Consider the following 12,520-nt stretch of genomic DNA (forward strand, 5'->3'; position numbering starts at 1 on the left):
CCATCTGCAGCGATTTTGGAGCCCCCCAAAATAAAGTCTGACATTGTTTCTACTGTTTCCCCATCTATTTCCCATGAAGTGATGGGACCAGATGCCATAATCTTAGTTTTCTGAATGTTGAGTTTTAAGCCAACTTTTTCACTCTCCCCTTTCACTTTCATCAAGAGGCTTTTTCGTTCCTCTTCACTTTCTGCCATAAGGGTGGTGTCATCTGCATATCTGAGGTTATTGATATTTCTCCTGGCAATCTTAATTCCAGCTTGTGCTTCTTCCAGCCCAGCATTTCTCATGATGTCCTCTGCATATAAGTTAAATAAGCAGGGTGACAATATACAGCCTTGACGTACTCCTTGTCCTATTTCGAACCAGTCTGTTGTTCCATGTCCAGTTCTAACTGTTGCTTCCTGACCTGCATATAGGTTCGTCAAGAGGCAGATCAGGTGGTGTGGTATTCCCATGTCTTTCAGAATTTTCCACAGTTTATTGTGATCCACACAAAGTCTTTGTCATTATCATGCTATTATTTTCTCTTAGCAGTTGGCCAAGGCCAACCCTCTCCCCAGAAGCACCCCTTCCCCTCTCCTTGTGCCTCAGTAAGAGCCCCCTCTCCTCCCAGCTGTTATCCATGGTCAGCTTTCAGGCCTTACCCTGTCTTCTATGAGCAGCCATGGAAAACATGGTGGGATCCAGGAGTTACACCTCCACATGCAATGAAACCATGCACTTCTCCTGAGATAACCACTGTAAACCAGAGATGATAAACTTGTAGCTCCTGTCCTTGGGTTGGTTTGCTCTGGCACAGCATTATTTTTTAAATTTTGTCTACTTCTTCCTGTTGTTTTCTACTTTCGTCCTGTAATTACCTGTTTCCCTATATTATTATCATTCCCCTAATCTTGTTATCTGATTCCAAATAGGAAAAGGAGTACATCAAGGCTGTGTATTGTCACCCTGCTTATTTAACTTATATGCAGAGTACATCACGAGAAACGCTGGACTGGAGGAAACACAAGCTGGAATCAAGATTGCTGGGAGAAATATCAATAACCTCAGATATGCAGATGACACCACCCTTATGGCAGAAAGTGAAGAGGAACGAAAAAGCCTCTTGATGAAAGAGGAGAGTGAAAAAGTTGGCTTAAAGCTCAACATTCAGAAAACTAAGATTATGGCATCTGGTCCCATCACTTCATGGGAAATAGATGGGGAAACAGTGGAAATAGTGTCGACTTTATTTTTGGGGGCTCCAAAATCGCTGCAGATGGTGACTGCAGCCATGAAATTAAAAAGCACTTACTCCTTGGAAGGAAGTTATGACCAACCTAGATAGCATATTCAAAAGCAGAGACATTACTTTGCCAACAAAGGTCCAGTAGTCATATATGGATGTGAGAGTTAGACTATAAAGAAAGCTGAGTGCTGAAGAATTGATGCTTTTGAACTGTGGTGTTGGAGGAGACTCTTGAGAGTCCCTTGGACTGCAAGGAGATCTAACCAGTCCATCCTAAAGGAGATCAGTCCTGGGTGTTCATTGGAAGGACTGATGTTGAAGCTGAAACTCCAATATTTTGGCCACCTCATGGGAAGAGCTGACTCATTTGAAAGGACCCTGATGTTGGGAAAGATTGAAGGCAGGAGGAGAAGGGGATGACAGAAGTTGAAATGGTTAGATGGCATCACCAATTCAATGGACATGAGTTTGGGTAAACTCCGGGAGTTGGTGATGGACAGGGAGGCCTGGCGTGCTGTGGTTCATGGAGTTGCAAAGAGTGGGACATGACTGAGCAACTGAACTGAAGTGAACTGAATATGGTTATCTACTTCCTTCATCTTGTTTTCCACTTCCCATCTTGTTTTCTACCCTCTACCTTTTGTTATCTCCTCTCCTCATTTTATCTGTTTCCCACCTCTCCTTATCTACTTCCCCATCTCTTTATCGACTTCCCTCAATTGTTGTCTGCTTCCTTACTTTTGTTATCAGCTTCCCCCATCTTATCTACTTCCCCTATCTCTCTCTACTCTCTCATCTTCTTGTCTACTTCCTCCGTGTCACTGTCTACTTTCCCACTGTTATTCTACTCCCTCCATTGCGTTATCCACCTCCCTCTTTTTGTCATCTTCTTGGCTCCTGAAGTCCTTTGAGTTTGTGACCTGCTTTAAACCATCTCTTCTTGAAAAAAAGAAAAATCAGAAGATTTTCAGGGCAGTGAAACTATTTTGTAGGATACCATAATGGTGGATACATGTCATGATATGTTTGTCCAAAATTCACAGCGTGCACCACACCAAGAGTGGACCCTAATGTAAACTACGGCCCCTGGGTGGTGATGCATCAAGAGAGCTGTCATTTCTAATAACAAAAGCACCTTCTGATGGGGGGTGTTGATAGTGAGGGAGGCTGTGTGTGAGTGTGGAGGCAGGGGCATATGGGAAATTTCTGTTACTTTCTGCTCAGTTTCTCTGTGAACCTAAAACTTCTCTAAAAAAAAATAACATCTATTTAGGAAAAAGAAGTCAGGCCTAAACAAAAGTGGGTGGGAGGTGGAGGCTGGGGAGGGGCAGTAGCAGAATGGCATGTCGTCCTGCCTGGGATCCTAAAACGCTACCCTAAGGACTGACCCATGCGCCCTCGAACTTGCCTGTCTAAGCATCTCCTTGCAGTGGCCCACAAGGACCTGGCAGAGAATGAAGTTAGGAAGAAGGGTGTTGCACTCAGGAATTCAGCCCTTCCGGGGCGGGGGGAGGGTGTGGAGCAGGCAGGCATCAGCTGTGTTAGTGATGCTCCCCTCTCTTTTCCCCTCTCCTTTCCTTCCCTACCTTCCTTCTCACTGGGAAGAGGCTGAACCTCTGCTGATCACAAGGTCTGGTTACCTCCGGTCAGTTCTCACTGTGATAAGAATTTAAGGAACAGAGAGAGGTGCAGGGCATGGCTGGTGGCTCCTCTTGGGTGAACACAGAAAATGGAGTTCCAGGGAGAGTAGTGATCATTGCACCACTAGGCCTGAGATGGCACAGAGGAAGGGTGATCTTGAAATCACAGGTCTAAACCGAGTGACCCTGGGCAGAGTAAGTCAGAGTAGGGCTTCGGGGTCAAGAATGTGTGAGCAGAAATACCAGTTCCATGACTTACCAGGTGTGTGACCTTGAGCTAGTCACTTTACCTCTCTGTACGTCACTTTCATCATTTCTAAAATGGGGATGATAATAAAATCTGTCTCTTGAGGTCATGAGGTAGATTAAATTAGATGATGCATATAAAATACAGTGCCTAGCATACTGCACATACTCAAGCACTTGAGTCTTTAGAAGAAGGATGTTTCTGGTAGAAGTCTCTGGCCCTGGGGATTCCACTCTCTGCTATAGTCATGTTAGCAGTTTGAGCCAAAATTCATTTAGATAAGTGACTACATGTTTTACTGCCTCTTTGCTATTTAGCATTTTTAAAGGAAAACACATACTAATTTAACCTTTTCTCTCAAACCTAAATCCTTGTATTGGTCAGATGCAGTAAGTTTTCTTCCAGTTGTTAGATTTGGTTTCCATCTCCGGCTACTGAAAGGGCCACATCCCCATGTCTCATAAGGCTCCAGTCTAAGACTACACTATGTGGCCAGAGTGGAATGCCTGATGGAGCAGAAGGAAGCAGTCCCAGAGCCAGAGGGGAGCAGGGGCCCTCCAGATCCATCTGGGCCATCTCTTTCCTTTGGGGCAACAGCTATGTCCCCTACCTTAGACTGCATCTGGGGGGACTGAGGGATTTTATTGTAGAGATGAAGGGGCCGGAACTGAGCATTTGGTTTGTAAATGTACCGGGTGAGATGCGGGCACATAACCACATCACACCTGACAGAGGAAGAGGAAGCATGTTCTGAGTTTGTTGTTCAGTCGCTAAGTTGTGTCCGACTCTTTGTGACCCATGGACTGAAGTATGCCAGGCTCCTATATCCTCCACTACTTTGCAGAGTTTGTTCAGATTCATGTCCATTGAGTTGGTGATGCTATCTATTCATCTCATCCTCTGCCGCCCCCTTCTCCTTTGTCTTCAGTCTTCCCCTGTATCTTTTCCAGTGAGTCAGCTCTCTGCACAGGTGGCCAAAGTATTAGACCTTCAGGTTCAGGAGCAGTCCTTCCAGTGAATATTCAAGGTTGATTTCCTTTAGGATTGAATGGTGTGATCTCCTAGCTGTCCAAGGGACTCTCAAAACTTTTCTCCAGGACCAAGGAATTCAGTTCAGTTCAGTTGCTCAGTCATGTCCGACTCATTGTGACCCGTGGACTGCAGCATGCCAGACTTCCCTGTTTGTCACCAACTCCCGGAGCTTGTTCAAACTCATGTCCATCAAGTCAGTGATGCCATCCAACCTCTGTCATCCCCTTTTCCCTCTGCTTTCAATCTTTCCCAGCATCAGGGTCTTTTCCAGTGAGTCAGTTCTCTGCATCAGGAGGCCAAAGTATTGGAGCTTCAGCTTCAGCATCAGTCCTTCCAATGAATATTCAGGACTGATTTCCTTTAGGATGGACTGGGTGGATCTCCTTGCAGTCCAAGGGACTGTTGAGAATCTTCTCCAACATCACAGTTCAAAAGCATCAATTCTTAGCTGCTCAGCTTTCTTTATAGTTCAACTCTCACATCCATATATGACTACTGGAAAAACCATAGCTTTGACTAGATGGACCTTTGTTGGCAAAGTAATGTCTCTGCTTTTTAATATGCTCTCTAGGGTGGTCATAGCTTTTCTTCCAAGGAGCAACTGTCTTTTAACTTCATGGCTACAGTCACTATCTGAGGTGATTTTGGAGCCTCCCAAAATAAAGTCTCTCACTGTTTCCCCATCTATTTGCCATGAAGTGAGCAAATTTGGAAAACTCAGCAGTGGTCACAGGACTGGAAAAGGTCAGTTTTCATTCCAATCCCAAAGAAAGGCAATACCAAAGAATGCTTAAACTACCGCACAATTGTACTTATCTCACATGCTAGTAAAGTAATGCTCAAAATTCTCCAAGCCAGGCTTCAGCAATACGTGAACCGTGAACTTCCTGATGTGCAAGCTGGTTTTAGAAAAGGCAGAGGAACCAGAGATCAAATTGCCAACATCCGCTGGATCATCAAAAAAGCAAGAGAGTTCCAGAAAAACATCTATTTCTGCTTTATTGACTATGCCAAAGCCTTTGACTGTGTGGATCACAATAAACTGTGGAAAATTCTTCAAGAGATGGGAATACCAGACCACTGATCTGCCTCTTGAGAAATTTGTATGCAGGTCAGGAAGCAAAAGTTAGAACTGGACATGGAACAACAGACTGGTTCCAAATAGGAAAAGGAATACGTCAAGGCTGTATATTGTCACCCTGTTTATTTAACTTATATGCAGAGTACATCATGAGAAACGCTGGGCTGGGAGAAACACAAGTTGGAATCAAGATTGCCGGGAGAAATATCAATAACCTCAGATATGCAGATGACACCACCCTTATGGCAGAAAGTGAAGAGGAACTAAAAAGCCTCTTGATGAAAGTGAAAGATGAGAGTGAAAAAGTTGGCTTAAAGCTCAACATTCAGAAAACGAAGATCATGGCATCCGGTCTTATCACTTCATGGGAAATAGATGGGGAAACAGTGTCAGACTTTATTTTTGGGGGCTCCAAAATCACTGTAGATGGTGACTGCAGCCATGAAATTAAAAGACGCTTGCTCCTTGGAAGAAAAGTTATGACCAACCTAGATAGCATATTCAAAAGCAGAGACATTACTTTGCCAACAAAAGTCCATCTAGTCAAGGCTATGGTTTTTCCCGTGGTCATGTATGAATGTGAGAGTTGGACTGTGAAGAAGGCTGAGTGCCGAAGAATTGATGCTTTTGAACTGTGGTATTGGAGAAGACTCTTGAGAGTCCATTGGACTGCAAGGAGATCCAACCAGTCCATTCTGAAGGAGATCAGCCCTGGGATTTCTTTGGAAGGAATGATGCTAAAGCTGAAACTCCAGTACTTTGGCCACCTCATGTGAAGAGTTGACTCATTGGAAAAGACTCTGATGCTGGGAGGGATTGGGGGCAGGAGGTGAAGGGGAAGGGGACGACAGAGGATGAGATGGCTGGATGGCATCACTGAATGGATGGACATGAGTCTGGGTGAACTCTGGGAGTTGGTGATGGACAGGGAGGCCTGGCGTGCTCTGATTCATGGGGTCGCAAAGAGTCGGACACAACTGAGCAACTGAACTGAACTGAACTGAACTGATGGGTCTGGATGCCATGATCTTAGTTTTTTGAATGCTGAGTTTTAAGCCAACTTTTTCACTCTCCTCTTTCACTTTCATCAAGGGGCTCTTTAGTTCTTCGCTCTCTGCCATATGGGTGGTGCTGTCTGTGTATCTGAGGTTATTGCTATTTCTCCTGGCAATCTTGATTCCAGCTTGTGCTTCTTCCAGCCTGGCATTTCACATGATATACTCTGCATGTAAGTTAAATAAGCAGGGTGACAATATACAGCCTTGACATACTCCTTTCCCAATTTGGAACCAGTCTGTTGTTTCATGTCTGGTTCTAACTGTTGCTTCTTGACCTGCATACAGATTTCTCAGGAGACAGGTAAGGTGGTCTGGTATTTCCATCTCTTGAAGAATTTTCCACAGCTTGTTGTGATCCACACAGTCAAAGGCTTTAGCATTGTCAATAAAGAAGAAGTAGGTGTTTTTCTGGAACTCTCTTGCATTTTCGTTGATCCAAGGGATGTTGGCAATTTGATCTCTGGTTCCTCTGCCCTTTCTAACTTCAGCTTGAACATCTGGAAGTTCACGGTTCACGTACTGTTGAAGCCTGGCTTGGAGAATTTTGAGCATTACTTCAATAACGTGTGAGATGAGTGCAATTGTGCGGTAGTTTGAGCTTTCTTTGGTATTGCCTTTCTTTGGGATTGGAATGAAAACTGACCTTTTCCAGTCCTGTGACCACTGCTGAGTTTTCCAAATTTGCTGGTATATTGAGTGCAGCACTTTCACAGCATCATCTTTTAGGATTTGAAATAGCTTAACTGGAATTCCATCACCTCCACTAGCTTTGTTCATAGTGATGCTTCCTAAGGCCCACTTGACTTCACATTCCAGGATGTCTGCCTCTAGGCGAGTGATCACACCACCGTGTTACCTAGGTCATGAAGATCTTTTTTGTACAGTTCTGTGTATTCTTGCCACGTCTTCTTAATATCTTCTGCTTCTGTTAGGTCCATACCACTTCTGTCCTTTCTTGTGCCCATCTTTGCATGAAATGTTACCAAGGGATGGGTAACTCCTATTTGTCCTCCCTTTCACATTGCCCCAAGCTACTTACTCTGAGTCTGTATGCATGCTCTGCTGCTGCTGCTGCTAAGTCTCTTCAGTCGTGTCCAACTCTGTGCGACCCCATAGACGGCAGCCCATCAAGGCTCCCCTGTCCATGGGATTCTCCAGGCAAGAACACTGGAGTGGGTTGCCATTTCCTTCTCCAATGTATGAAAGTGAAAAGTGAAAGTTAAGTCACTCAGTCGTGTCCGACTCTTAGCAACCCCACAGATGGACTGCAGCCCACCAGGCTCCTCCGCCCATGGGATTTTCCAGGCAAGAGTACTGGAGTGGGGTGCCATTGCCTTCTCCCGTATGCATGCTCAATCGTATCCAGTTCTTTGTGACCCCATGGACTGTAGCCCACCAGGCTCCTCTGTCCATCAAGTTTCCCAGGCAAGAATACTCCAGGGGAATCTTCCGAACCCAGGGATAGAACTCACATCTTCTGTGTCTCCTGCATTGGCAGTCAGATTCTTTACCACTGAGTCACCTGGGAAGCATTCCGAATCTTTAACCTTTCAGTTATCCAGATTATATTTGCAACTAATTAAGTCATGCAAGCAAAAGTTGCTTTCACATAATCATGAGGTCCTTTTAGAACTATCCAGTTTAACTCTGGAAGTACTGAGGGTTCCCTTCTTTCTTGATTTTTCTTTCCTCTCTGGAATGGAATGCTGGGCTCCACATGTTGTTGAGACTGTGAGAAACTTTGAACCCATAAGTTCAAGCTTGGTGAGTATGTGTCTGTTTCCTGGACGCACTTCCCAAGGACCTGTATAAAAGTGAATCTGCTGCCCCTAAGGCGTGTTGGATCTGCTCCAGGATAATGGTGGGGTGCCCTGGGGTTCTTCTTGTCCCTAACCAGAAGCAATTTCCTGTCCTCTGGGTCGGCCTGCAGCCTGCTCTGACCCGCTGGGGCCCGGTGCTGTGCCTCTCCCCAAGCCGCAAGGTGGGCCACGCCGGTCACGTCTCCCTGGACAAAGCAGAAATAAATCACACACCAGCCCCTGCTTAAGATCTGATGAAATTCTCCATTTCCTCTCCAAATTGAATTCCTCCCGAAGGACTGGAGCGGCTCCTGAGAGTAATGAAGGCACTCCTTCCTCCTCTGCTAGAAGCGTGTTTTAAATTAACGGACACGGCCTTCTAATCTGCGTGAGGAGGGAGCTTTTAGGAACAGTCTTGAGAAACTGTTTAGACCAGAAACGATATTTTTAAACTTGAGGGGGGAGGCAGCAGACAGACAATACCACGTGGCCTTTGTCTGGAGGCAGCCCCGCTGGTGGTCTCCCGGGAAGGAAGGAGCACACGCGTCCCGCTGGGGCCCTGCCCGCCCCTCTGCCCTGCCCGCCCCCCTGCTCTGCCCTGCCCCGCCCCTGCCCTGCCCCGCCCCCTGCTCTACCCGCTGGCCCCAAGATCACTTGCAGTGAGAATTTATGACGGAGAATACAAATAAGAGGGATTGTGCTTTTTGAGAGTTGAAAATATTCCTTTCCCCCCCATTTCTTATTTGGGAAAAATGATCAACTCTGTGATTTTGAAAAACATTTTTAAAAAGAACCATTTTTAGGATGAAGATGTCACTGAAGTGATTATCTTCCATCCTCTGTAATGATGATGAATCAACAATTTGGCATTTGTAGAGGCAGTTGACACAGGCCCTTTCAAGGGAAAAAAGAAAACCCGTTTTCAAATGGAGCTTGTCAGAGTGAAGACTGATGCCCGGCTGACTGACTAGGACCATGAATACAATTCTGACAACTTGGGAAAATGTGAGGAGCCCAGGGGTGAAACTTATAAATCAAGTGAAAGGTTTGAGTAGAAAATTCTAAACATTCATTCTATTTTGAAGGAGGGTGTGAAAGAGATTATCTGTTGGTAGAGGAATATTTAATATTACTCCTTGAAGTGAGTTTGAGCATTATACTGTTCTTCATTCATTGTTGAAAAAAAGCAGTTTAAAAATTCTAGTTACCGTTAAAAATCCTGACATTTAAGTTCAAAAGGAGAGGAGTAAATTCTCCTTAACTTGAAAAAAAATTCTATTGGTCCTTTTATGTCAGGATTTTGTTAACAACCCATGAGAAAGATTATCAAAACCTCACTCTGTGTTTTTATTTAGTTTAAGAAAGAAGCCATTTTCTTTATAGGGAGGTATGATCCATAGGTAAAACCCAACCTTAGACAGAAAACTCCGCTGCAAGAGAATTTGGGGTCTGGTTCTCAAACTGGAAAATTGCTTTTCAGGGAGAAGGTCATGTTTTCCACTGATAATAGGGTCATTTGTATCAAGCGAAACGCACACCCTTCCAATCTAGAAGGAATTTAAGCTTCGGTTTTCTCAGAAGACAGTAGGAAACACATTCCTCCCTGACTAGGAAGAGAGTATTGAGGACAGGGAATGGGAATTTAGGCACCGTTCCAGCAATGTCTGGGTCTGTCCTGAGCCCAACCAAGGCCAGGGTGTATCTCCAAAATACCGGGTCCGGTGGAGACAACGAAGACTGTTGAAGGGGAAAAATTACAGGACAGGAAAATGAAATGCCACCCCCACACAGCTGCTTTGTGCATTCCTTCAGCCCTCTCAGACTTTGATATTTGCATAAAAGGGCCTGGATCAACTTCCACACTGGGACAAAGCAGCCAGCAGGTTGCTGTGGACAGCGCAGGCTTTTTCCTCATGAACAGTCTGCAATTTCACAGTCATCAACGTGTGTACCCCTCCTGGGCCGTGGGGTCAGCTCAGCCACACCATGTCTGTAACTCTGCGTGCACCGTCTGGGTCTCTGGCCAGCAGACCTTTCCAATGCAGGCTTGTCTTTGAGCCTGTTTACAAAGCCTGAAGTTACTTCTGTTTTGTTTTAGCCAAAAGGGTGAAGTGCTGCCAGCAGTATGTCTGGAATGTTATTTACTTGGTACATTTCTGTGGCTTTTCTTTGTAGCACTGCGCATGCCAGAGCAAAGGGTCATTTACTTGAAAATGCCAGGTTTCGCAGTTTGTCTTCTCCATGGGTGACTTTCTCAGGAAGAGGAAGTTTAGCTCCTGTGCCTCTTGGTTCGCCCCCACCCTCCTCCCTCTCTCTCACCCTTCTCTCTTTGCTTCCTGAGTTCCTCCCTGCCTTCCTTTTTTTTTTTTCCTCTGAGTTAGTGCTCTGAAATACTGTTGGCGCCTGCTGCATTGCACCCTTGTATCCTAAATGTCCCAGCTACACTTTTATTTCCCGGAGTTTCTGGTGGACTCTGCTGAGATCCTGGCAGACACTTTCTCATTTGCGTGCTTGCCCTGTTATTATTTCACATGAAAGCTGTCTGTTTTGGCACATATGACTGCCGTGATTTCAGTTGAGCTCCCTGAGCTGAATGGGTGATGTTGTGCAAGGGAAATACAGGTGGGGTTTTCTCTAGTGGTGGCCATGGGGGCGGAGGACAAATCTGCAAGCAGTTCTGGCTTGTGCAGAGCCCACATGATGGCAAATGCATGGCTTTTAAAGGAAGGAACCAGTGTGTACAGTTTCTTAATTTGGAAGGTTTCACAACTGCTTGTGTTCAATTGATGGAGGAGGGGTTTGTTTTTTTTTTTCAAAGCAAATTCTTCATTCATAAGACTGTAAACAAGTCCTGGATAAATGAGAAATACCGAAGCACAAGAGACACTCCCTTTACCTCTTCTCTCTTCAGCCTCCCTTCCTGCCATTTCATCAACGCAGCTCTAATCATGGTGTTTGGGGTTTTAAAGCAAAGTATGGGAAATGAGATTAGATATTAATAAATCTCCCTGGCTGGTGCCAGCCCTGGGGCCGTTTGCACACCTGAGTGAGTTAACTTCCTTCTCTCTCTCTGCCTATCATTGTGGCATGTGAATTACAAGCATCTGTAGATAGGAAAAGATACCTTTGAAAATCTCAGCCTTACAGAGATTCAGCCTTTATCAGAGTCTCTTGAAACCTCACCCATCCATGGCACCTGTGAGTTTGTTACCTCTGTAACCAGCCCTGGCCTGAAAGAGAAAATGTTTGGTTCCATTCTTCTCGGCTTTTCCTGTCCTTCTGCGTGACTTCTCACTTTGTCTGTAAGCCACTCGGATTTTTGGCTGAAGGGTCTTCTTTGATCACTGTCTTGACAGCATGGGCTTCACGTTCCCACACCTGCTCTTCTTTTACAGTCCAGATTTCAGGGTAAATGCTTCCATAGCCTTGTAATTTCTTCAGTGTAAACCTCAGTGCAGGTTACTTATTACAGGTAATAGCCTTTTGATGACGGAGACAACTGCTTGGCAGAAACGGCAGCCTGAACCGCTGCCAGGAACGCAAACTGCCACTTTATTTATTTTTAAAAGCATCTAAGCTGCGAGCCTATCGGTCGTGATCTAGCATGCGCATGATAATAACAGGCTGGCAGGGCTGAGAAAGCTGCCCCAGGGGGCAGCCATGACTACAGGCCCTGACAAGACTCTTGTGTGTTTTCTCCCCCATTATCCACAGCCCACACATCGTCTTCCTCTCTCAGAGCACCTTGACTGGAATGAGCCAGCTCTGTGGGACCCGTCTCTGCCATGAAATTGCTCACGCCTGGTTTGGCCTGGCGATTGGGGCTCGAGACTGGACGGAGGAGTGGCTGAGTGAAGGGTTCGCCACTCACTTGGAAGATGTATTCTGGGCCAAGGCACAGCAGGTAAGTTTCAAGTGCACTAAGCATTTCAGTACCCAGAGTCAAGTTCAACTGAGTCTTTCGCTCATTCAACAGATAGGTATTGAGTGCTCATTATGCACCTCGGCACTTGTTCTGTTTGCTTTGTAAATGAGAGGCGAGACCTTGCTCCCCATGGGGTTCACTGGGGTTCGCCATCTAGTGATCACAGGGAGACCAGGTAGGTAAACGACAGCATCTGCAACTTGCAGGGATGAGTACTGTCAAGAAAATGAAGCCAGATAGAGAGGGGAGGAGGAAGTGCTGGTTTAGAAGGTGCTTATCGGAGAAGGTCTCTGATGAGAGACATTTGAGCAAAGACTTGCAGAACAGGTGGTGCTGCGGCATACTCGAGCACTCCTTTGGGGTTGTGGTTGTGTTGACATCGACCGTGTTCTGCTTTGTTAAGTGATGAGATGAAATTTTAAATCCAGAGTCAAAATCTTAGGTGTCTGCTGCAAGTAATGAGGCATGAAGCAGCGGATGTTGCAGATTAGGGAACGGGGAGGACTG

General features: G+C 45.6%; 1 protein-coding gene across 12 annotated transcripts in view; it reads left to right on the forward strand.

The window, feature by feature from the left end:
• Positions 1-12,520, forward strand: part of AOPEP (aminopeptidase O (putative)) — a 423,192-nt gene that overhangs the window by 238,631 nt on the left and 172,041 nt on the right. For all 12 annotated transcript variants that reach the window (XM_025281992.3, XM_044940256.2, XM_044940257.2 and 9 more), the window contains one exon: positions 11,803-11,992. In XM_025281992.3, the coding sequence (XP_025137777.3) occupies positions 11,803-11,992 (190 nt within the window). The remainder of the gene's footprint in view (positions 1-11,802; positions 11,993-12,520) is intronic.

This window comes from Bubalus bubalis, chromosome 3 (assembly GCF_019923935.1).
Source record: "Bubalus bubalis isolate 160015118507 breed Murrah chromosome 3, NDDB_SH_1, whole genome shotgun sequence".
NCBI classification, from domain to species: Eukaryota; Metazoa; Chordata; class Mammalia; order Artiodactyla; family Bovidae; genus Bubalus; species Bubalus bubalis.